The sequence below is a fragment of the Helicoverpa zea genome, chromosome 31 (genome assembly GCF_022581195.2).
Source record: "Helicoverpa zea isolate HzStark_Cry1AcR chromosome 31, ilHelZeax1.1, whole genome shotgun sequence".
Lineage (NCBI taxonomy): Eukaryota > Metazoa > Arthropoda > Insecta > Lepidoptera > Noctuidae > Helicoverpa > Helicoverpa zea.
In genome coordinates this window covers 1,467,135-1,490,796 of record NC_061482.1, presented here as the reverse complement: position 1 = coordinate 1,490,796, position 23,662 = coordinate 1,467,135, and the positions used below count along the sequence as shown (strand labels likewise).

Genomic DNA, 23,662 nt, shown 5'->3' with positions numbered 1-23,662 from the left:
ATGAGTAGAATCGATAACAAAGTATCGTACTCATTAAAGTATCGAAACAAAAGTATCGATACTTCAAGGTATCGAGTACTTTTTTAGATCAAAATTTGCTTGGTCAATATCAGTCAGTAAATAATGTCAGTTTTACTTCAGTTCAGCAGGACATAAAAAACAAATGGTATTGGTACACTTTAATAGAATAATAGAAAAATGGAAAATGGAATGAATGAAACAAATCGAAAATGTAGCAAAAGGAAACAATATTAAGTTATTTGAGGTATACTAAAAACTAGCAGTGTCCCACAGTTTCACCCGCGTAGTAGATTAAAGATCCCATTCCTCCTCCGCACAGTCACTTAAAAATAGAAGTTTGTTGAGCCTTTTTGGAGATAAGTGGTTTCGAATTTTTGTGATGGTACTTCCTGCTTTAGAAAATAATTGTTCTGAAGGTACTGACGTCGCAGGGATTGATATATATTCTCGTGCCAATTTATATAATTTTGGGAATACTACTTTCATATCTTCCCATTGTTTTAAGGGATCTACTGAAAGTGGCGAAACCTGTGCCGATAAGTAGTAGCTTATAAGTAGTAGTGAGCTAGAAAGCGCTGTTAAATTAAATTCTTCATTCGATACGATACCTGGGAAAAAGTACTTATTGAGTAAAAGTATCGAATGCAAAGTATCGAGTACAAAAGTATCGGTATCGAACTGGAATGTACTCGATACCACAAAGCATCGATACTTTTTTCGTGTCCCTAAATGCGAGAATATCTGTGAAAATCTTTTATGTCAAAAGTCAAAACCCTACGCAGATTAAAAAAATATACTTAAATGCCAAAAGTCACAGGTCGGACGTAAATAAAAATAAAATTGTGGGTACACAGATATTCAGGGATTGAAATCAATAATTAAAAGAGGTAAGTCAAAATATTATTTTGGAATATTCCAGAACAGTAGTAGTATATAAGTGAGGTCTACGGACGCCATCCCACTTTTCATCGTCGTCATCCGAAAGTGGACTGCGCTACTGAACTTAGACGTCCTATCCTTTACCTAGAGGTCTAGTAAGTATAATTAGCAGCCAGCTTTCTGCGCTAGATTTAATAATAGGTATTCACATTGTGCTAGCCTCGTGGTTTAAGCCTACCACAAGCGTCCATATGCTTGTTAGATTTTGGATGAAATTTTTCGTGTACCGTAGCTACCCATGCATCTTGCATATGTTTTATTTAGGTATTGTCCAACTGTATCTCTCACCTAGACACTCTGGACGTTAAAAAGCTGATGTAGATGCTATGTTCTTATCTGTTACATCAGCCATGTGACAATTAGTTATAGTGAAAATCGTTTTAATAGTCTGCATCTAGTATTGTAGTGGTTTTCTATTTTGTAATGCAAAACAATGCTTCATTACAGGTTCTGTCTGCAGAGTCAACAAGGAATCTTCGTATCAGACATCTAATTGGTAAGCAAATATAAATATCAGCAAATATAAAAACATTGAAAGCTGTGGCCTACAATAGCAAGGCACATTTTTTTTGTATCTCGATAAAACTGTTATTGCCTTTACACCATTACTTACATGTGCAAAGCATAATTTCACTACAAATTGCTCACTACTTTAGATTAGTGTAATAATCTAGTGCTGTACAGGTAGAAATATGAATAACATCATAAAATTCAAACAACTATTTTACAAATAACTATTTCCCTCGCTACTGCAAATTCTACTGCTGTGTGCTCTGCAATTGCTCTCTATACAATGCTATGTACTTCTGAATGTGCGAATAAACAAAATAACAGTTTGTTTTGTAAGAAATCTGCCATATGCAACTGCCAACCACACATGCAGCAACCTCATGAAAGCGATTGATATCTCAAGGCAACTGCACATGCTGCTTCAATCCTAAAACAATTTCGTGTTAATATATACAAAGCTGTGAAGTCCTCCTAGCCAATTATCGGCTACAGCGGCTGTACTCATATAAGGAGACTAGTGACCTACCTCGGCTTCGCACAGGATAACACTATTTAATGTATAAAATTATATATACAAATAAACCTTCCTCTTTAATCACGGTGTGTACAAAGGGACATAGTGGCAGAAAAAGCGACTTTGTTTTATACTACGTTGTGATTAGAAACTGTGCAGGATATATTATAGAGCACAAGCATTTGCACAGCCTGTGTTTGCACAACACAGGTGCACTCACTATTCCTTCACCCTCATAGTCCAATGCGACAGTAATCCGGCACGGCCGGAGAGAGATCAGGCGCAAAACCGACATTTACGATCAATACAATAATACTAATTCTAATACTTATTCATTTGTTGTTTTACACTGACTTGATTTTGCTTGTATTTCTTTATTTTTTCTCTGATGCGACTTGACATTTATTAGACATTTATGTTAATATTTAAACAATTATACTGTATTATTTGTTAAATTTGAATTCCAAAGTATGTATTCATTAGATATTCTCCATTTTATTTTTATAATTTATTATTGTATTCCATCTTCGAACCGATGAATTGCGAATGTTATGTACGCCATTATTGTCACATGCATCAGGCCATAAACTAAAAAGTAGTTTAAGTTATCGAATGTTAAATGTTTGTGATGTGGCAGTACTTTTTTAAATAAATACAAAAGCAGTATTGCAACTGCAACACGTGCTGTCGGTATTTACAATCAGCAGCGGGCTTTCAAAGCGTTAAAATTTACATATGTGTGTATTTGTTGCAGTCATACGGAAGTCATGCCTGAACATCAAGATCCAAATGAATCAATGAAAAATGCATTGGGGATTGCCACCGGGGGTGACGGCAAGTTACCCTATAGGCCATTTATAGACTGCATGAAAGAAATACGGTATGTATCGGAGATCACTAACACTTGAACAAAAACACCAACTAATTGTTGCTTCAATATCCATTTAGTAGTTTTAGCATGAAATGAATTTCATAAATGTCTAATTGATCCAACACAACTGTCACGTTTATGATATCCTATTTAACCTCTTACTCTTACAAAAACTACATAGTCAAATCATTTTATTTCATTCAGGCCTTGACTTATGATAAACTGCTCAAACTTACCACTAGCAGTGATGTAGCCTCCCATCAGATCAACATGTAGGCTACTTTTTATCCATATTTGGGAAATAGTCCTCTCCACACTAATAATTAAATACTTTCTTTTGACAGAAAAGAATGGGGCACTCAGGGAACAATGGACAAAATCATGAAGCATCTGATGTCAGACCCAGCCCCGGTGACAGTCAAGACGCTTACTGATGCAGGACCAGTCATTCCCGGCTATGAAGTTGTGGTTGCAGCTATTTGCTTCTCATCGTTAGCCAGTAAGTATCTACTTGTATGCTTCTTCTTCCGAGCCTTCTCCCAATTATGTTGGGGTTGGCTTCCAGTCTAACCGGATGTAGCTGAGTACCAGTGTTTTACAAGGAGCGACTGCCCTCCTCAACCCAGTTACCTGGGCAACACAATACCCCTTTTTTTTTTTTTTTTCCGACGTTAAAAATCATCAAATGACCCCTCCCGCTGTGGGTTAGCAGCGGTGAGGGAGTGTCAGACTCTTACTGACTAAAAACCGTCGTGTTCCGTCATAGGCCTTTTATGTACCAAGGCCGCGGTATCTCTTTCGAACAACCCGCAGCCCCGGCAGGCCTTGGCCCTGCTGGGCCCCGCTGGGGTTGCTGACATCTCTTTGAGGAGCGCGTGGAACAACGCGCGCCGTCGACACGGGTCTGTCGTCTAAGTAGACAGAGGGACGATGAGCCACCCGAACTCACCGCCCACAGACCCACGCCTACGGTGGCCGGGAGTCATCTCGCGACACCCGGCGCCCATGGTGTCTACCTGGTCCAGCGCGGCGGCCGGGATGAGAGGGGCGAACTCTCTGGCGTTCCGCCTCCTCCTTCTCGAGCATGACCGCTTCGCAGAAAGAGGCGACGGCATCCCATTCCCTCTCGCCCCGGACCATGGCCTGAACCAGGGCCGGACGCGAGAGGTCGCCGCCGCCCAAAGCCTCGACGAGGACCCGGCGGTGCCCCTCCCATGCGGGGCACACCTGGACTGTGTGGTCCACCGTGTCCTCGGGGCTGTCCGCACAATGGTGACACCCGGGCGCCTCCTCACGACCGATGCGGTGCAGGTACCTCCCGAAACAACCGTGTCCGGTGAGGACCTGCGTCATGCGGTACGTGAGGGCGCCGTGACTCCTCCCGAGCCACTCCTCAAAGAGGGGACTTACCGCCACGATGGTGGCGTGCCCTGCACTGGGTTGCGACAGTCGCTCCCTCCAGGCCACCATGAGATTGCGCCGGAGCTCCGCCCGCTGCGCGACAACTTGCCGCGGCAACGGGGTTTCCCCCCGGCGCTGAGCCTCCTCGCGCCAGTCGTACAGGCGCAAGAAGACCCTCGCCTACAGATCCCACGGTGGCAGTCCAGCAAGTAGGCCAGCTGCTTCGCGGGAGATTGTGCGGTACCCCCGGATTAGCCTAATGGCTATCACCCTTTGGGGCACGTTCAGGTAGTGTACAGCCCGCGGCCGTACCGAACGTGCCCATACCGGGGCCCCGTAAAGGGCCATGGACCGCATGACCCCCGCGTAGAGTTTACGGCAGGGGGCGTTTGGGCCTCCCAGGTTGGGCAGAAGCCGCTTGAATGCAGCCCCTGCCTTCTCCAGTTTGGGGCCCAAACGTCGGAAATGCTCGACGAAGTTCCACCGGCCGTCGAGACTTGGGAGCCTGAAGGTGGCGCGTTCCGAAGCCCATGAAAGCACATGGCCTCGGATTTGTGCAAGGCCACCTCCAGGCCCAGCAGCTGGATCCTCTCGATGACTGTCGCAACCCCGCGCGTCATTATGTCGGCCGCCTCCTGGTGCGACCTCCCTTGTGCCAGAACCAGCGTGTCGTCAGCGTAGCAGACCACGCTGACGCCGCTAGGGAGGTCGGCGCGCAGCACCCAGTCGTAGCCGATGTTCCACAAGAGCGGCCCCAGAACCGACCCCTGCGGAACACCGCACGACATTTCTCGCCGGTTCCATTCCCCGTTGTGACCAGGGTAAATGATGGACCTATCCGACAGATAGGCCTCGACCACGCGACGAAGGTAGGTCGGCACCCGGTGATACCGGAGTGCCTCCCTAATGCAACTCCAGGGAAGGGTGTTGAAGGCGTTGGCGATGTCAAGAGACACCGCCAAGACGACCCCCCCCCCCCGGGACACAGCATCCCCCGTCGTGAGAGCTCTCACGCGCATGATGGCGTCCACCGTTGAGCGCCCCTTGCGGAAACCGAACTGGTGGTCCGCAAGGTCCGGCCCTATCCCCCCAAGGTGCGCGACGAGGCGGTGTGCGACAACTCGCTCAAAGAGCTTGCCCACCTCGTCGAGCAACACGATGGGCCGGTAAACCCAATACCCCTTGGTTAGACTTTCTACTTGTATGCAGTCATAAATTAGTGTCAGGGTTCATGAGATACAGCTAGAGTCTTCAAAGAGTTTAAGCTTTTGGTCAGGAAACCCTAAAAATCTACAAAAAATAGTACATATTTACATCACATTTATTCTAAACATGTTTGTTATTGACTTAATGCATACTTATCTAACAATTTCCTTTTTTTCAGAATTAAAGGAGCAGGGCTACATCAGCTTCGTGAAGGACCCTCGCACGCTTGAGATAACAGATGTGATGCTCAGCATAGAAAGATTTGGCACCGATCACAAACCGCATGAACTAAGCGAATATGATTTGTTTAAGTAGATTTAGGATTGACATTTTGATTTGCTACAGCTAGGATTGCCACCTTTTTTTTGAACATGGTGTTTTTTTCAAAATGCAGAAAATTCCTCCATGCATGATGTTTTTTGCTGTCACGAAAGTGTTTCGTATTCCATTATTTTTCTATAATTGTTTTTTTTTTTCTATCTATAATGCACTATTTACTATCCGTCAGTTGCACAAAGCTCCATTAAAGTTAAATCTTTAAATCTATTGCTGATTAATTCTTAGTAAACAAGATAAAAAGTGTTAGCAATAGATTCAATGAAACTTTAATTTTAATGGAGCTTTGGAGATATGTAATATATTGCATTTATCAAGCCCAAATCTCATCCCTACGTCATTTGTAAATATATCTTCTTCCTCCTGCCCTGTTCCCAATTTTATTTGGAGTCGGCGCAATATGTCATCCTCTTCCATTTTCATGTATTGATCCGGTAACTGTGTCTTAGTTTGTACCGTTTTAATTCGTTTTTGTTAAGTATGTATTAGATATGTATAAAGAGGATAAATTGCCAAACAAAATAGTAAAGGAGATGATATTTATACTATTACTTTATCTATTATATATTGTACGTAGGGTAGGTACGGACGGGTGGCAATCCTAGCTACGGCCAAAGCCCGAAATGCAGCTAAATTTAGTTGTATCCTTTATGATAAATAGGATACATCTACCTCTAGTCGCATGTGTGCGGCTACACGTAGCTTTAGCCGGCTAGACCTACGTGTAGCCACTCTTCGGCCTTTAGCCACATAAGGATTAGGGAAGGTTCATGTCTGACGGAACTTCGCGTCGCGTTAAAACACAAATATGCGATAAAGCATTCGATCATTAATCAACGATTTCCCGATGACGCTCGACGCATTTACCGTCAGGTATGAACCAAGGTTTATCTGTTTAAGTAGAAAAATACTTTAATATATACTATATAGGTGTCTAGTTAGTAAGCCAGACGTTATCGTCAATTATTTCCTCTCGTGTATTTATACAATTAAACTCACAACTTTCCACCGGCATTTGATTATTAATTGAATCTATTAATTGCTGATACAATAACATAATAAATCGTTGTTAAAAATCAGTTATACAGAGGAAATTTAATATATTAGAAACTCTGCTCATAGTTTCACTTCTTACTTACATAACCGTACCTTGTAATTATCTGGTAACCTTGAAATGGTCAGGTAAATAAATGTGATATAAATAAAACTTATTTTCATTTTCCTGCATAATTGATAGCTATAAGTCATATTTGGTTTGCCCAGAAAGATCATTTAATTACGAAGTAACTATTTAGTCATCTGTGATTTAATGCAGTGGTTCTCAAACTTTTTTGCTAACGGAGCCCTTTTGGAAAACAAAATACTTCGTGGAACCCTACAATAAAACAATAGTTTTTATAGGTGTATCTTTATAAAGTCATTTTGCCAAGCATTTATATTCATCAAGCGTCCTGCACCAAAAATCGTTGGGAGCCGTCTTTTTGAACTGTAACTCCATACTTGTGTCTGATGGATGACATTTCTAAAAGAGATTCATATTTCTCGTTTGACATACTTTTGGGCTTTTGCGTGATGATGATGATGATTTGAATATGAGTAAACTCGGCACTCAGTTAAAATAGCCTTGTTAAAGGTTTACCCCGAGACCGCACTCCTGATGAGATGGCTGTCTCGGGCCATTAAAATACCGATTGTTCTCATTATTGTGTGAAGATTATGGCAGCAAAGATAAAACATTGCTGCTCCATAGACAGAGCTCCCGAGACAGCCATCGCACTCCTGGTGAGATACGGATGAGGGCTCGGAGGATGAGTTTAAATTATTTTTGGGCCAAATATTTTTATTTTTAATAAGGGCTTATTATATTACACTTGACTAAACATAGTAGCCTATTTAGGCTCTAGCTAGACAGACGGACTGCATTTCGACTGCAATTTGTAGTTCAAGGGCAGTTTGAATGCAGTTGACACGACTGCAATAGAACTGAAATTTTTTCAATGCTCAGAGCTATGAAACATAATCTGAAGTAGGTAGGTAGGTAATTGTTGTAAATAATAGAAAAAAAAACATAACAATGTGACACAAGCGGTTAAAGGGTCAACCATTTAATTCGAGTGTAATACTTATGAGTGCTCATCTTTGGATATCAAACCTGTGCCTAACCTAACAAACTCTCAGCCAAATTAACTTACCTACCGTACGTCAACACGTCATTACATTCTTCATCTGATTTCTATTTTTTAGAGCTTTGCCTCATTAAGACGCCATGGCGACGTCGCCACTGGCGCAGGTCTGGTTACTTCTGGCATCCGAAGGTCGCCAAGTCGAGTGGCCATAATAGCGTCTCGGCAGTCGTTTACGTCGTCGCTGAAGAAATCGCACGCTGACTGGCGACTGAGTGAGCGAGGTGAAGTGAGTTAGGTACCATAAATTTCAATAAGTATTAACTGCTTGGATACGTAGCCGGCGATGTCAAGGCAGAGCTCTTAGTGTCATACATGGTGTCCTGGTTTACCTATCTCTTAAAACCTTCCTGTCTGTAAACGGTTTTGAGTTGCCCGGGTAATTGGGTTGAAGTGATCAGATAGGTAGTCACTCCTTGTAAAACACTGGTACTCAGCTCCATCCGGATAGACTGGAAGCAGACTCCAACTGCTCGGGAGATGATAATTTTTGTCATACCTTTTACATTACTGAGGAAAATTTAATAAGGTGCAATAAAACAAATAATTTTAATTAGACATTTAATTGGAAAACTCAAATCAAATCCACAAAATTTAGGTTTGCTCCCTAATTACCATAAATTACATTCTAGAGATGCAAAACAAAATCGACTGCAAGCAAGCAATACCTCCTATCTGACTCCGGGTGGATTTTAAAGGGGAACAATAAAACTTAATAAAATCCTTATTCCGAGGAAGGTATAATGAGATACTGAAAATCCAAGTTTTCTTTTTCTAGTATTGATTAATAAAGTTTTTTGTTTTTATTTTGAATCTAAAAGTAGTTTATGGTAGATACAAGTTTTTTGGTTTTTTGAAACAAAAATGTCAGATAGGAGGTATTGCTTGCTTGCAGTCGAAATGTTATGCTGTTACAAAGAGGTTCGAAATATTTGCGGTACATAATGACAGGCCAAAACCTTGAAAACTACAAAAACATAATTTCTGTACAAAGTAAACAATTTTATGAAAAAAAAAAACAACTCAACAACATCTACACGTAATATGTAAAACAACTCTTAACATCTAAAAAATCACAGACTTTTTCTTAAGGCAAGCAAAAAGATTTGTATTTATTAACATGCAATAAAATAGCTCCAAATATTGTATACTTACTTAAATTAAATAAATTATAACTAGGAGATGGGTAAATGGACATGTGTTAAACTCGTAATTGAGATCGTAAGGTACTGCGCCCCATCCTTTATTACATGGAATGGAGCTAACAGCCTCTACAGTCTACACTTACATAACTACTGTATGTGAAGTATATCAATGAACCACCCACTATTATTTTAATTATTTGACTGAAAGGTAATTGATACAACCTTCCAGCCATCACAACTTTTTAAACAGCATTTCTACACACTTAGATCAGTAAAATTGTCTCTTTTGGACATGCAGGGTATAATACTTGAAAACTGTTGGTTGCGCACAGTATAGTTCTAAATTTTAAAGAATCACTTCGTGACCGGCCAATGAAGGCAAGTCAAGCGAAGTCTGCTCCAGACAGCCAATTAAGGCAAGCTGGTAAAGATATTGTTTTTCTACCTATTATAAAATATTGCATACAAATGATAAAGGAAAAGCTGATTTAATTAAATTGAATTTAATTAAATTAATTTTATATTTATAATCCAGTGAATTTTTCTAATAACCCCTCCTGCTGTGTGCAGCGTGACGGAGTGTCAGACTCTTATAAATCACATCATGTTCCTTCTTAAGCCGCGGCACTCTTTCATATTATGCCACAGCCCAATATTTTTAATCTTACGTACCTACCAGATACTTGATATTACCTACTAATTGATAAAATAGCCATATTATGATAAAAGGGCCATATTATGGCATTTAATGATGCCGTCCCCTAGTAGTTCGAAGTTGCGAATCTCTTGAGCAGAGAATGTTGCAGTTGCAAACTCGTCTCGTTCTTCTGAAGCATATTGTAATTGCTTCCATAGCGTCAGAGATCGGTACAAATTGTACCAATGCAGTCCTCGCTTCGACTTCTTACGGGCGATCGTATAAACATTCGGGAAGTCATCTTTACAGCATTTATGCCAGATGTGCTGGTTGGTGCATAGATGGTCAACGACCCCTCTCCATCTAGAGCATACTGTGCGGCAGCGAACCAGGTCCTGCGATGATAAGTAGACAAAAATGCTTTCTAAGATTTCATTTGGTAAATAGTTCATGAGGCCGGCGGCTGTCTCATCATTGTTCTCTGCCATTTTGGTATTACTGGTAGGTAACCGAAAGGTGATGAAGGTTGGTGATTCTGATTTTCATTAAATCTTCTTGGTGATGCACCGCACCACAAAATAACTTCGTTAAATCACTGATTGTTAATTAGTTACACAGCACACTATTTTAAAAACTAAAACCACCACACAGCCACACGACGACTAGAATTGTCATGGATTTCAGCAGATTTCAGGAACACAGGATCAGTAAAATTGTCTCTTTTGGACATGCAGGGTATAATACTTGAAAACTGTTGGTTGCGCACAGTATAGTTCTAAATTTTAAAGAATCACTTCGTGACCGGCCAATGAAGGCAAGTCAAGCGAAGTCTGCTCCAGACAGCCAATTAAGGCAAGCTGGTAAAGATATTGTTTTTCTACCTATTATAAAATATTGCATACAAATGATAAAGGAAAAGCTGATTTAATTAAATTGAATTTAATTAAATTAATTTTATATTTATAATCCAGTGAATTTTTCTAATAACCCCTCCTGCTGTGTGCAGCGTGACGGAGTGTCAGACTCTTATAAATCACATCATGTTCCTTCTTAAGCCGCGGCACTCTTTCATATTATGCCACAGCCCAATCTTTTTAATCTTACGTACCTACCAGATACTTGATATTACCTACTAATTGATAAAATAGCCATATTATGATAAAAGGGCCATATTATGGCATTTAAAGCTCAGAATAATTTTTAAATCCTCCAAATTTGATTGTTTACCTAATTGGTCAACCTATCTAATTTTTTTCATAAACCAAATATTACAATTTCAGAAAATATAGAATAAATCTCAAACTAAATATTTCTGAAGTAAAAAGTGACTTGTTTTATGTTTTATCATGAATTCTTACACCTAAGTATATAGACATAGAGTAACACCAACCAGCAGTTATAACTGCCCTACTAGAAGTCTTTTATCTCCAATTCACAAACATTTATGCTTAAGTAAATATCTTGCAATTATTGCACAAGACTACTTAAATATGTAATCATTAGGCTGCTATTATAATAATACTGAATATGTTTTACAATAACATACAGAGGACACCTATGAAATCTATAATATTCACTACCTACATAATGATTATGTTGCATGAGAAAAAGATTTTTTTTAAATTTGTGTTTATGAATATGAAATGTATAGTTGAGCTCGACTGCTCATGCAAATAATCTGCAATGCAATGATTATAGCATTTAGTTTGAAGAAGCTTCCAATGACTGTGGAGGTATTTCTTCAGATATGCAATGTTCAGTCTCAAAAGTGTGCATAAATTTAAGCACTACAATCTTGCTGGGCATAGCCACAATAACCATATGCATATCATTTCCTTCTACGACATCAACTTGCAGGACGGGGCAAGTGCACAGAACTGGACACAGTGATCTCTCCATGAAGTTGTACTGTTTTATTGGCTTTTTGTTGAAAAGGTCCATTTGGCCCTTATTATACGGAGCATAGTATATGCGTAATATTCCCCAGTTGCAACCAACAAAATAGACGTCCCCATGTGATCTGATAAAAACAATATCTCTTAAGGGACCATCAGGAACTACATGGTTCATCGTATACATCCATTGAAAGTATATTCGCCAATCCAGATCTTCCAGAAAATTATAATAATGCAGTTCATGAAGTAAATTGGAGGTAGTATCAAGAGTACATTGCAATAATAGATCTTCCCTCAAAACAACATATATGTTGCGTTGGAAAGTAAGAATGTTGAGGTTTCCATGGCTGTAACCAATTGACAAGATTCCATCGTATGCTTTGTCTGTTTGTACCAAAAAATCTGCTGTTAACTTTATGCAGCGCAAGTCGCAACGAAATATTTCATCATTTACATTTACGAAGAACAATTCATGCGCAACTAGAACAAACAACTTTACACTTTCAAAAGTAGTATGAATTTCTTCAGGGAAATGCTTGAATGTATTACGTTTTCGAATGATGAACAATTGTAGATCGTAGCTTAATATTACAACTACATTCTCGTTTTCAGTGTACTTACAGTAGTCACCAATGATGGGCTTATGGCGTGATAAAGCTAGAGTTTCGATATCGTAATAGACATAGATTAGATTAGATTACTCGGGCTGGTTTCCGCAACTCCACGACAAAGCGCGTATTTTGCGTGTGAGGGTGATAATGGGTGTTTATTCACTCGATCCACCCCAACTCCTCGAGAAAAGCCAGCAGAGGTTTAATTCTGCTGACTATCTCTTGGATAGTACCTGGGTTACCGAAGTACTTAGCCCTGTATATGGCGGTTTCAGGGCAGTCTAGTAGCACGTGTGCCGCTGTTTCTTCTTCCCCCATGCAGGCTCTGCATAAGGGACTGTCTGTAACTCCTATAACATAGAGGTGTTTATTGAAGGAGCCGTGTCCAGTTAGAACTGCCGTAAACTTACGTAAATTCTGCTTTGATAGGCCCATCAGCTGTTTAGTGAGGCGATCGTTGATGGTCGGGAGGGCCATCTTCGCCTGCCTGCACGCGCTGTGGTTAGTCCAGAGGTGGTTGTGTTTGTGCCTAGTACGCTGTCTTACCAGTGTTCGTAGGTGGCCGAAGGGGAGTGGCAGTATGGGTTCTGGTCCTACTGCTGTTTGGTCTGATCCCCTTCTCGCCAGCTCATCCGCTGCATCGTTGCCTCGGGAGCCACTGTGTCCTTTTATCCATTGAATGGTTATGTTATTTAAACTGCCTACCTTGTTTAACCGTTGGTGGCACTCGTGTATAAGGCCGGAGTTTGCGCAGTGTTTGCTTAGGGCCTGTATTACTGCCATGCTATCTGAGAGTATTCGGATAGAGTGACCGGTTACTTCCCGCTTTATGACTGCTTCGGCCGCTAGGGAGATGCCTATACATTCAGCTTGGAATACTGTATTATGTACTCCTAGGGGTGTGAATATGTGTATGTTTAGGTCTTCTGAGAAGATGCCTGAACCTGTGCCGGTGCTTGTTTTGGATCCGTCGGTGAAAATTCTTAGTTCTTTGGGATTATGTCCCTCGTAACGATGATCCTCAAAAAGTTGGATCCTGTATTTCTTATCGAATATAAAGACTTTGGGTATGCGGTCGTTTATAGCCTGCATAATGGGAAAGTCTGCATAAAGATTGTTTAGTATAGTTGTGTGTTTTGTAGGCAACTTGCTCCAGAGATTAAGGGTTTTGAGTCTTAGAGCCGTCATTGCTGCTTCTTGCTGTGCAAAGAGGTTCAGCGGCGGCAGACCTAGCATGGCTTCCAACGCTGCCGTTGGTGTTGTCCTCATGCCACCTGTGGCTGCCATGCAGGCTTGTCTTTGGACTCGCGCCAGTTTATTTGCGACTGTAGTTTGGTCGGTTTTGGGCCACCAGACTAAGGCGCCGTAAGTGATCATGGGGCGGATCACTGTTTTGTATAGCCATAGTATTATCTTAGGGGATAAGCCCCATTTCTTCCCTATCATTTTCTTACATTGCCAAAAGGTAATGCTGGCTCTGTTTACTTTATTGTCTATATGATTACTCCATTTCAGCTTACTGTCCAGAGTGACGCCAAGGTATTTGACTTCGTTGGATAGTTTGAGTTCTGTATTGAAGAGTTTAGGTAGTTTGTACGGTCCCAACGTTCGTTTGTTTGTGAACATGACTAACTCAGTCTTGGTGGGGTTTACTGAAAGGTCAAATTCCCTGCACCACTGTTCTACGATTCGTAGGGCCTGTTGAGTAAGGTTGCAGATAGTGTCAGTTACCTTGCCTGAGATGAGGATGGCAAGGTCATCCGCATAACCTATTGTGTAGTCGTGGTTTGCGTTTAGTTTTGTGATGAGATCATTAATCACTAGATTCCACAGGAGCGGGGACAGTACCCCTCCCTGTGGACATCCTCTGGCTATTAGTGCTGATTTGTCATCATCTTCAAAGCGTACCACGCGTTTGCTGAGCATGTTTGTGATCCAATCAGTTAGCATCGGGTTAACTCTGTGTCTGAGTAAACTCGTTGTTATGCTAACGAAGTTTGTTTTATCAAAGGCTCCCTCAATGTCTATAAAGGTGCCAAGGCAGATGCCTTTTTGTTCTATTGCCTCCTCTATCCGGCTTACTACCAGATGAAGCGCTGATTCTGTTGATTTCCCCGAGCTATATGCGTGCTGATTCGGATGCAGGGGGTTGTTTCTTAGCGCACCGTCCCTCAGCTCTCGCTCACATAACCTTTCCAGGGTTTTTAGAGCAAAGGATGTCAGGCTGATTGGTCTGTAAGATTTTGCGCTTGTGTAGTCTCCTTTACCTGGCTTTGGGATAAAGACTACTTTGACCTCCCTCCATTTTTTGGGGACATATCGAAAAGCCAGGCATGCTCTCATTAGTCTTAATAGTCTATATGAGATGTATGGTCCTCCCCATTGCAGGAGCGCTGGGAAGATTCCGTCCGGACCTGCTGCTTTGTATGGGTGGAAGCTTTGAATTGCCCAATGGAGTTTTTCCATTGTGACGATTTTTTGTGCGTATGACCAATCTTCTTCAGTTGGTGTTTGTGTTACCTCATGCCATTCTACATTTTGCGTGAAAACGCATCCTGGGAAGTGGGTCTCAATTAGGACGCGCTTCGTTTCTTCCGGCGATGTGGTATGTGTGTTGTCTGGTTTTCGGAGAGTGCCCAGACCAGGTGTGTTTTGTTGTGCTAGGATTTTCCTTACCCTGTTTGCTTGTTGACAGGACTCGATGTTACCACAGAACTTGCGCCATCCCCTGGTACTTCGGAATCTGATGCATTTCTTGTACCTTGATTTGGCCGCCTTATAGTCGTCCCAATCCTCGTCGGCACATGTATTCATTGCTCTGTTTAGAGTTTTTCTCACTTGTTTACGCCTGCGTTCTAGTTCCGCACCCCACCATGGTTGTTTCCCTGGTGTTTTCTGGTATGCAGTTTCGGGGCAGGCTGTTTGATAGCTGTCTATCATTGACTGTGTGAGGTAGCTTACCTGTTCGTCAATTTGTTCTGTGTCCACGTAATTTGTAGGGTCCCCGAGTTGCGCAAGTTTGGTGCTGAGCGTACGGGTGTACGTCGCGCGGTCCGTATTGCGTGGGTTCCGTTTCGGTGGTGTTTCTTGTATACAGACCTGTAGGTCAAAGCGGATCCATCTGTGGTCTGAGCAAGATGCCTCCTTAGAGACATGCCATCCTGTGATTAGCTCCGCTACGCTCTCTGATGCGAGAGTCAGGTCTATAATTGTTTGACTTCGTCTAGTGACGAAAGTTGGTTCTGATCCAGTGTTTATTAGTGATAGGTTGGTTGTGAATAAGTAATCAAATAAGGTCTTACCCCTATCGTTGTGTGTATCCATTCCCCACAAAGGGTGGTGTGCGTTGGAGTCAGTACCGATAATCACTTCCTTCCCTTCTCTCTCGCAGTGATTCACCAGGCGGGCGAGGTCGTAGGGAGGAGGCTCCTCTGCTTCGGGCATGTATACCGAGGCGAGGGTGATCTCCATGTTTAAAGCAGGTTGCTGTATTGAGATGGCAGATTGGTCTCTGCAACAGAAATCTGATAAAAACTGTGTTTTTATGTTTTTTGTTGTATAGATGCACGCCCTGGGATGGTCGTGATGTATGTCTACGTGAATCTTACCTCCAAGATTGGAGAGTCCTCTGATTTGGCCGGCCCTGACCCACGGCTCCTGGATTAGGGCAATGGCCGTGTGTTGAACCTCCAACCATTTGCGCAGCTGAGCCGTCGCGGTTTGGCTGTGGTGGAGGTTTGCTTGGAGGATTTTAATTGTCGACGAAGAAGGGGACGCCATCGCAGATTGCGCCCTCCTCGTCTCCTCCAAGCTGTAGCCCGGCCAGCAGGTCCCCGGACTCGACTTCGTCCCCCTCCAGGTCTGAACCCGTCAGAAGGGCTTCTTCCGGGTCGTCGTCCTGTGAGGGGACGGTTGCGGGTACGGGCACCGCAGGGCCCTCGGTGGGGCCAGCGCCCTCGCTGGTCGTGGTACTTGTGCCAGGCTGTTTCTGGATGGTGAAAGTGGCGGGGTCCCATCCCGGCGGAGTATCGGCAAACTTGCCGTTGTGACCCTGGAATTTCACGTACACCGCACCCAGCCCGAAGGCGAGGCGGCGCCCGGACTTCATCAGGGTCGCGATTTGTTCCTCCGGGATTCCCACCACCACAAAGCTGGCGCCTTGCTGCTTCTCCTGTCTTTGGAGCACCCACCTGTCGACCGCGATCTGCGGGTTCTGGTATGCCAGAATCCGCCCGATGTCTCGCGAGTCGGTGATGGCCCCCTGTTCATTAGGGATCAGGATGCCACACCTGATCCTTCGTGTAATTTCCGACTGGCTCTTGATGATCAGCTGGTGGCCGGTTGAAAGGGCCAAGTCGGCGATGGTTTTTTGAAGCCATGTCAAAGTGTGGTCGTTGGAGCACCACAGCTTCAGGACGCCTTCTGTGTAAACCGGCTTACCATTAAAAGCTGGCCCCGGTTGTTTGTTGTTCGGGGACCATGCCTCCTTTAGGATGGTCTTCTGTATCCCCGTCAGTATCGTGTCCGCTACGTCCTTTGTTAGGATCCCGGTGTGGCCGCATGTAACTGCGATGCACAGGGACTCCTTGGTTGCTTGAGCGTAGCTTACCCGAGGAGTGGCCCGCTTGGACGGGTCCAGGCACTGTCGTTTGCGCTTCCCACGGGGCGAAAGTGTCTCGTTCAGAGCGCGTTTGGCAGCTGTCTGTACCTCACCTGCAGGGCTTATTGTTTCGTCCCCTTCCTTCACCGGCCTGCCGGCCCCCGCGCCCGGCGGACGACCACTCGGTCCAGGTCGGCTTTCGCCTGCCTGGGCCTGTGTACGCCCACCGGCACAGAAGCATGGCTGGCCGGAGGTTGGGGCAGCGGGTAGAGCTGGTGTGTCGGGCGCGGCGTTCGCGTTCATGCGCGCTCGCCTGCGCTGGCGTGGGTTGATCTTCCTCTTCTTGGAGCTCACGCCATGTTGGTTTTGGTTAGGGCGTTGGGGTTGTGGAGTTTGTTTCCCCTTGCCCTTGCGTTTTTGCACCTGCCATGCGGAGGAGAAGTAGTCCTCAGTCCGGGTTACCGTATCCGCGTTGACGGAGGCAGATGGCCCGGAGGTGCCGGCATGTGGAGCAATTTGCTCGGTGTGCTGTGTTATGTGAGGACCGCCGAGGGGGTGAGCCGCCGACGGAACCGTCACGGGGGTGCTTGGGTCGGTACTGGTTTTACCCGTACCTATAACCCTCGCCCTGTTTGTGGAGTCGGTACCAGCTTTACCTGGTCCCTTCCTCCTGCTTTGACGTTTGGTCTTCGGCACGGTTCTCGCCATGCCTGGACCTTTGTCGCATTTGCCCACGGGGGCAGAATGCGCGGTGTTCGCGCAGGTCGTAGGAGTGTCGTCGGCTTTCGCTGACTCCACCCTTACGCCGGTAAAATTTATTTTAGTGTTATCCATATTTTTGATTATTTTAGTTTCATCTACCGAGCTCCCACCCTCCATGGAGCCCGCAACTGGGAGCGCCCTACTGAAGGTAGGCACGCTAGGACTACCCGGTAGATATAGGAACGCGAGGCTGGCTTACAGTGCGACATCGGGCACTCGATCAGGCTGGAGTCTGGAGCAGAAAGTCCCGACTTCCAACCTTCACTTGCACCGTCAGCATGACCTTCACCACCGCTACGGCCGCCCAAGGACGGCTTTCGCGGACCCCACGTCCCTCGCCTGTGGCCCTCTGACGGGACACGATTGGCCATTTCCCTAACCCATGGCTCTAAGGTAGGGCAACCGTTTCGCGTGAAATCCAGACCAAAGGGGGCGTGTTGCCGCACGGACGCATTACCGCCAGCGCCGCTTGGCTCAACCCCCCAGGATTCCTTCATCCCCACTTACGGCGCTCGACTGCGCAGGTCCTAGCGCAGGTGACTGTTTACTCCTACCCGCCATCATCAGAGAATAAGTGATGGACGGGCCCGCAACCACTTAGTCACAAGGATCACGGTAAGGAGTGGAGTTGGATTGTGGAGGGGTTGGGGGAAAAACTGGGAAAGGGTTAGGAGTTTGACTGGGGTTGGAAGTGACTGTATGTGCGAGGGATGGGTATGTGCGCTGTGCACACGACAGGACTTTGAAGGGGTGGGATGGGGGAGAAGCAGCTCTTAGCATAGGCAGGAGGGCGAGACCGAAGTCTTCCCTGCGACCTAAGGTCCCGGGTGACGCCGGTGTTACAGGCTCGAACTGTACCACGCACTTGGAGGCGGCTGGGGAGAACGTCAACCCTATCGTAATAGACAATAGATCCTTTTTTGAGAACCCCCAGGATGCCGTCCCCTAGTAGTTCGAAGTTGCGAATCTCTTGAGCAGAGAATGTTGCAGTTGCAAACTCGTCTCGTTCTTCTGAAGCATATTGTAATTGCTTCCATAGCGTCAGAGATCGGTACAAATTGTACCAATGCAGTCCTCGCTTCGACTTCTTACGGGCGATCGTATAAACATTCGGGAAGTCATCTTTACAGCATTTATGCCAGATGTGCTGGTTGGTGCATAGATGGTCAACGACCCCTCTCCATCTAGAGCATACTGTGCGGCAGCGAACCAGGTCCTGCGATGATAAGTAGACAAAAATGCTTTCTAAGATTTCATTTGGTAAATAGTTCATGAGGCCGGCGGCTGTCTCATCATTGTTCTCTGCCATTTTGGTATTACTGGTAGGTAACCGAAAGGTGATGAAGGTTGGTGATTCTGATTTTCATTAAATCTTCTTGGTGATGCACCGCACCACAAAATAACTTCGTTAAATCACTGATTGTTAATTAGTTACACAGCACACTATTTTAAAAACTAAAACCACCACACAGCCACACGACGACTAGAATTGTCATGGATTTCAGCAGATTTCAGGTCAGGAACACAGGAACAGGGGACAGTTTCCTACTTTCCTGTCGTATTTTTTTTTTTGGAATTTAATGACCTGGTAACTAAGACCTTTAAGACAAGTCATGTTTTATTACATTGAAACTTTATCACTTCACTACACTTTTAAATTGTTTTAATAGTATTTTTATATAATGTACCTATTTATAGATAGGTTTGTAAGTGTTCTTGTCTTTTAATAACTGTTCAAGTGGCGACGGGCGGGATAAAGAATCACACTTAATTTTCACTTCACATAGTTCACTAGCCAACACTAATCTGTCAAGTAAAAAGTTTTGACAGTCAAAAATAAGATGCTCCATATAAAGAGGCCAAAAAGTACTGTCTGGACATTTTAAATTATTGTTTTAATTCTAGGTGGGTTCCTGAGCAATGGAAGCAACAAATTATCATCCCTCTTTTGAAACCCGGCAAGAATGCGGATGATCCGAATCCGAATGGGTCAGTGGGTCGTCTTATTGCTTTATCGTCGGTCTTATGGCTCCTCGAACATTTAATTAAAAATAGGCTCGAGTGGCTTGTCGAGTCTAGGGATCAGCTACCCAGCCATCAGTTCGGATTTAGAAAGGGCCTCGGTATAATGGACAGTATGGCAACGTTAATCACTGATATTCGTACAGCTTTTTCTAAAAATGAATCCGCTGTAGCCGGGTTCCTAGACATTTCGTCTGCATATGACACTTCTCGTACTTCTCCCCATTCTCAGGCAAAAATTACAACAGGGCCCGATTCTCCTAAGTTAATAATGTCAAAATCGAATAGAAATTGAATCGCATTATGATCGCAATAGCAGTTTTAATCATATCGGGTTACTAATATAAGACCATTGGGCTACTATCATATCGGGCTACTAATATACTATACCAACGACATTCGATTGGTCTGATATGTTGGTGACAAAATGATTCATTATTGAATGACAGAAAAGGATAAAAACGTTTATTTAAAAAAAAAAAAATAGCGGAATGCCACATACGCTTCAGTCGTAATTAGATCTCAGTCGAACGTGAATCGTATGTCGCTTAAGTAAAATTAAGTGAATTGGGCAATGGGGGAAAATCAAGGGAAATTCGCATCGGTATCAAGCAACTAGGTATCAAGTGTTAGGGCTCATTTCATTCGTATTTAGGTACTTTCGTAGAGGAACCTTTGTGAGGGCACGCGCGGCGGATCTAGCAATACATGCGATCGATGCTTATCGCGCGCGGCTCCTGCGTCTACCGACTAAAAAAACAAGATGTCGGCGCGCCCGTCGCTGCGCGTTCGTGGCGCGTCGGCGCGCATTCGCGTAAGCTACGAACGTCCCGCCCCTTCCGTCTATTCTAGGAAACGAGCGGGAACGCGAGTTTGGCGGCGTCCGGAAATGCGCGGGGTAATTCGATTTGCGACAGTACTAGATTTTTTCACCGAAATATATTAGGAATAGTTAACATATCAGACCTGAATCTGAAGACACAGAGCAGGGCCGCGATTCTCCTAATTTTACTTAAGCGTCATACGATTCACGTTCGACTCGATTCGACTGAGATCCGATCCCGACTCGATTACGATTGAAGGGTATGTGGCAATCCGCTATTTTTTCTTTGAAATAAACGTTTTTATCCTTTTCTGTCATTCAATAATGAATCATTTTGTCTGCAAATGATTTACGATTGCAAAATGATTGTACAGCAAACTACCGTATGGACCAAAATCACCAAAATAGCAGACCAATCGCACACCAATCAAATGTCAATCGAATGCGATTGGTCTTTTATTAGTAGTAGAATGCCCGATATGGTTAAAACTGCTATTGCGATTCGATTTCTACTCGATTTTGACATTATTAACTTAGGAGAATCGGGCCCCAGTTAGGGCTCCTTAGCGGTTGAAAGCAGCTTCTTTGTGCTTGGGCATATTTTATTCTTATTGGGGATTTTTCACAATATGGCTACGACTGCCACTGAAAAGGGCTTATTACACTTGACTAAATTCAGTCAAATGTAATCGCATTTAGGAAGGTGGGTTTTTAAATTTAGGAAAAAGTAGGTACGGCTACTGACTCACTAAATCATGTAGAAACCCGATTAGACAATCCTAAGGTTCTAACTAGACAGACGGACTGCAATCCAACTGCGCAGTTCGGATGCAGTTGACACGACTGCAATAGAACTGCAAACCAACCGCGCATTGCAGTTGGGATGCAGTCGTGTACTGAAGTTGATTTGCAGTTCTATTGCAGTCGTGTCAACTGCATTCAAACTGCCCTTGCAGTGGAAATGCAGTCCGTCTGTCTGGAGTCTTGAGCCTAAATGGGCTACTACATTTAGTCAAGTGTAATAAGCCCTTAAGTATTAAAAATAAAAATATTTGGAACCAAAAACTTTAAACTCATCCTCCGAGCCCTCACCAGTATCTCACCAGAGGCCCGATTCTCCTAAGTTAATAATGTCAAAATCGAATAGAAATCGAATCGCAATATGATCGCAATAGCAGTTTTAACCATATCGGGCATTCTGCTACTAATAAAAGACCAATCGTATTCGATTGACATTTGATTGGTGTGCGATTGGTCTGCTATTTTGATAATTTTGGTCTATACGGTAGTTTGCTGTACAATCATTTTGCGATCGTAAATCATTTGCAAACAAAATGATTCATTATTGAATGACAGAAAAGGATAAAAACGTTTATTTCAAAGAAAAAATAGCGGAATGCCACATACGCTTCAATCGTAATCGAGTCGGGATCGGATCGCAGTCGAATCGAGTCGAACGTGAATCGTATGTCGCTTAAGTAAAATTAGGAGAATCGGGCCCCAGGAGTGCGATGGCTGTCTCAGGAGCTCTGTCTATGGAGCAGCAATGTTTTATCTTTGCTGCCATAATCTTTTCACAATAATGAGAACAATCGGTATTTTAGTGGCCCGAGACAGCCATCTCACCAGGAGTGCGCGCTCGGGGTAAAACTTTAACAAGGCTATTTTAACTTAGAGCCGAGTTTATTCATACGCAAATCATCATCATCATCACGCAAAAGCCCGAAAGTATGTCAAACATAGATGTAATATACTAAACAAGATTGCGCACGCTCAAAATATATATTTACGAAAATGAATTCTATTCCGACGCAATAAAGTACTAAATTGGTTGCATAATACACAGAGGCAAATCCGAGCCGAGAGGGATAGTTAGAACGGAGGCCGTTTGTCGCTTTCTAACACCTTGCCAGCATAAAAAAATGTTGTGATCAACAGTTTTATTTTCCCAAAAAAACAATTGAATCAATTATATTTTTATCTTATTTTTAACAATAAAATTGTAACTCAACAAAATAATAACAATCGCATTAATTTGTTCGTATTAATTCTTAAAACATAAACAACATAATTTTTTATTTTGCTTTTTTTATTTTCTAGCGGTAACCCTGAACATTCTTGGCGCGTAATCAGCATTTAAAATGTTGTTTATATTTTTTTTGTATTAAATCAATTTAAACTATTAAAATGGTGAAAAAGTGTTGCATTTATACTTGTGAAAGTGAATCCTATGGTGGTTGCAATATATCGTTCTACAGGTAAGCTAATTTATAATAACATTTTCGTAAATCAAACAACTAGGGTGCCCATGAATTCTTGTAATGAGTCAAAATATGGGTGATGGATTTTAAAACTGTTGTACTATTGTTATAGCTTCCCAAAAAAATGTAGAAAGGCGATATAAATGGCTCAGCAGTCTATATGTGAAGTTAAAATACAAAAAAATCAGTCTGCACTTCGAATCTTCCTGTTTTTATTACTGCTAATTCCCGCTAATTATTAAAAGCCTATATTAGTATTTTAAGGTCACAAACTGCGTAAGTTAAAACTTCAATACCAATCTGTGTTTAATAATCTTAGCAAACTCGGATTGGTCTCACATAGCTTAATCTCATAGTCACCCTATTAGAAAGGGACAGACGGCCTCCGTACTAACTACTCGACTAGTTTTTTGGTTAAAAGTGCACAGTCCTGTTTACTATATTATGTTTAAGATGTCAAACGAGATATTATATGAATCTCTTTTAGAAATGTCATCCATCAGACACAAATATGGAGTCACAGTTCAAAAAGACGGCTCCCTACGATTTTTGGTGCAGGACGCTTGATGAATATAAATGCTTGGCAAAATGGCTTTATGAAGATACACTTTTAAAAACTATTGTTTTATTGTAGGGTTCCACGAAGTATTTTGTTGTGTTCCACCAAGTATTTTGTTTTCCAAAAGGGCTCCGTTAGCAAAAAAGTTTGAGAACCACTGCATTAAGGTGATCTTCACACTGCCCCGCATCACGCTGCATCTTGCGTGTCGACGCACCTACGCGCGTTCCTGCGGGAGTGCAGATCTGCATCATCGTGCGGGTTTTTCACGCACTCACGCGCGTAGGTGCGTTTTGTAAATTCACGCACAGCGAGTTCCATTTTCAAATATACACGTCACGCCCATTCAAAATCACGCGCGGCATT

At 43.2% G+C, this 23,662-nt stretch overlaps 3 protein-coding genes across 4 annotated transcripts; 1 reads left to right on the top strand and 2 right to left on the bottom strand.

Moving 5' to 3' along the window:
* The first annotated feature begins 764 nt into the window (after positions 1-764).
* Positions 765-7,005, top strand: LOC124645321. 2 transcript variants are annotated; one of them, XM_047185120.1, is made up of 5 exons: positions 765-908; positions 1,408-1,456; positions 2,739-2,864; positions 3,200-3,354; positions 5,641-7,005. In XM_047185120.1, the coding sequence occupies exons 3-5, from the start codon at positions 2,752-2,754 to the stop codon at positions 5,775-5,777; spliced, it is 405 nt and encodes a 134-aa protein (XP_047041076.1). In that variant the 5' UTR covers positions 765-908; positions 1,408-1,456; positions 2,739-2,751; the 3' UTR covers positions 5,778-7,005. The 2 variants fall into 2 exon arrangements, with proteins under 2 accessions (XP_047041076.1, XP_047041077.1); XM_047185121.1 differs by lacking the exon at positions 765-908 and adding an exon at positions 976-1,055.
* A 1,876-nt stretch (positions 7,006-8,881) lies between these two features.
* On the bottom strand, positions 8,882-19,830 carry LOC124645368. The gene is made up of 2 exons (XM_047185171.1): positions 18,539-19,830; positions 8,882-12,340 (listed from the first exon to the last, which is right to left on the bottom strand). Exons 1-2 carry the CDS (start codon positions 18,938-18,940, stop codon positions 11,465-11,467), a joined length of 1,278 nt encoding a protein of 425 aa, XP_047041127.1. The 5' UTR covers positions 18,941-19,830; the 3' UTR covers positions 8,882-11,464.
* On the bottom strand, positions 15,884-18,511 carry LOC124645366. The gene has a single exon (XM_047185169.1). It carries the CDS (start codon positions 17,746-17,748, stop codon positions 16,021-16,023), a length of 1,728 nt encoding a protein of 575 aa, XP_047041125.1. The 5' UTR covers positions 17,749-18,511; the 3' UTR covers positions 15,884-16,020.
* Positions 19,831-23,662: the final 3,832 nt, after the last annotated feature.

What these genes read in the sequence shown, in the direction of transcription:
- LOC124645321 (XM_047185120.1), top strand. Translation starts at nt 2,752, where the DNA reads ATGCCTGAACATCAAGATCCAAATGAATCAATGAAAAATGCATTGGGG. An exon ending in GACTGCATGAAAGAAATACG is followed by an intron (nt 2,865 to 3,199) that starts GTATGTATCGGA and finishes TTCTTTTGACAG; the next exon opens with AAAAGAATGGGGCACTCAGG. An exon ending in TTGCTTCTCATCGTTAGCCA is followed by an intron (nt 3,355 to 5,640) that starts GTAAGTATCTAC and finishes CCTTTTTTTCAG; the next exon opens with AATTAAAGGAGCAGGGCTAC.
- LOC124645366 (XM_047185169.1), bottom strand. Translation starts at nt 17,748, where the DNA reads ATGGAGGGTGGGAGCTCGGTAGATGAAACTAAAATAATCAAAAATATG.
- LOC124645368 (XM_047185171.1), bottom strand. Translation starts at nt 18,940, where the DNA reads ATGGCAGAGAACAATGATGAGACAGCCGCCGGCCTCATGAACTATTTA. An exon ending in TTCTCAAAAAAGGATCTATT is followed by an intron (nt 12,341 to 18,538) that starts GTCTATTACGAT and finishes AATCTAATCTAT; the next exon opens with GTCTATTACGATATCGAAAC.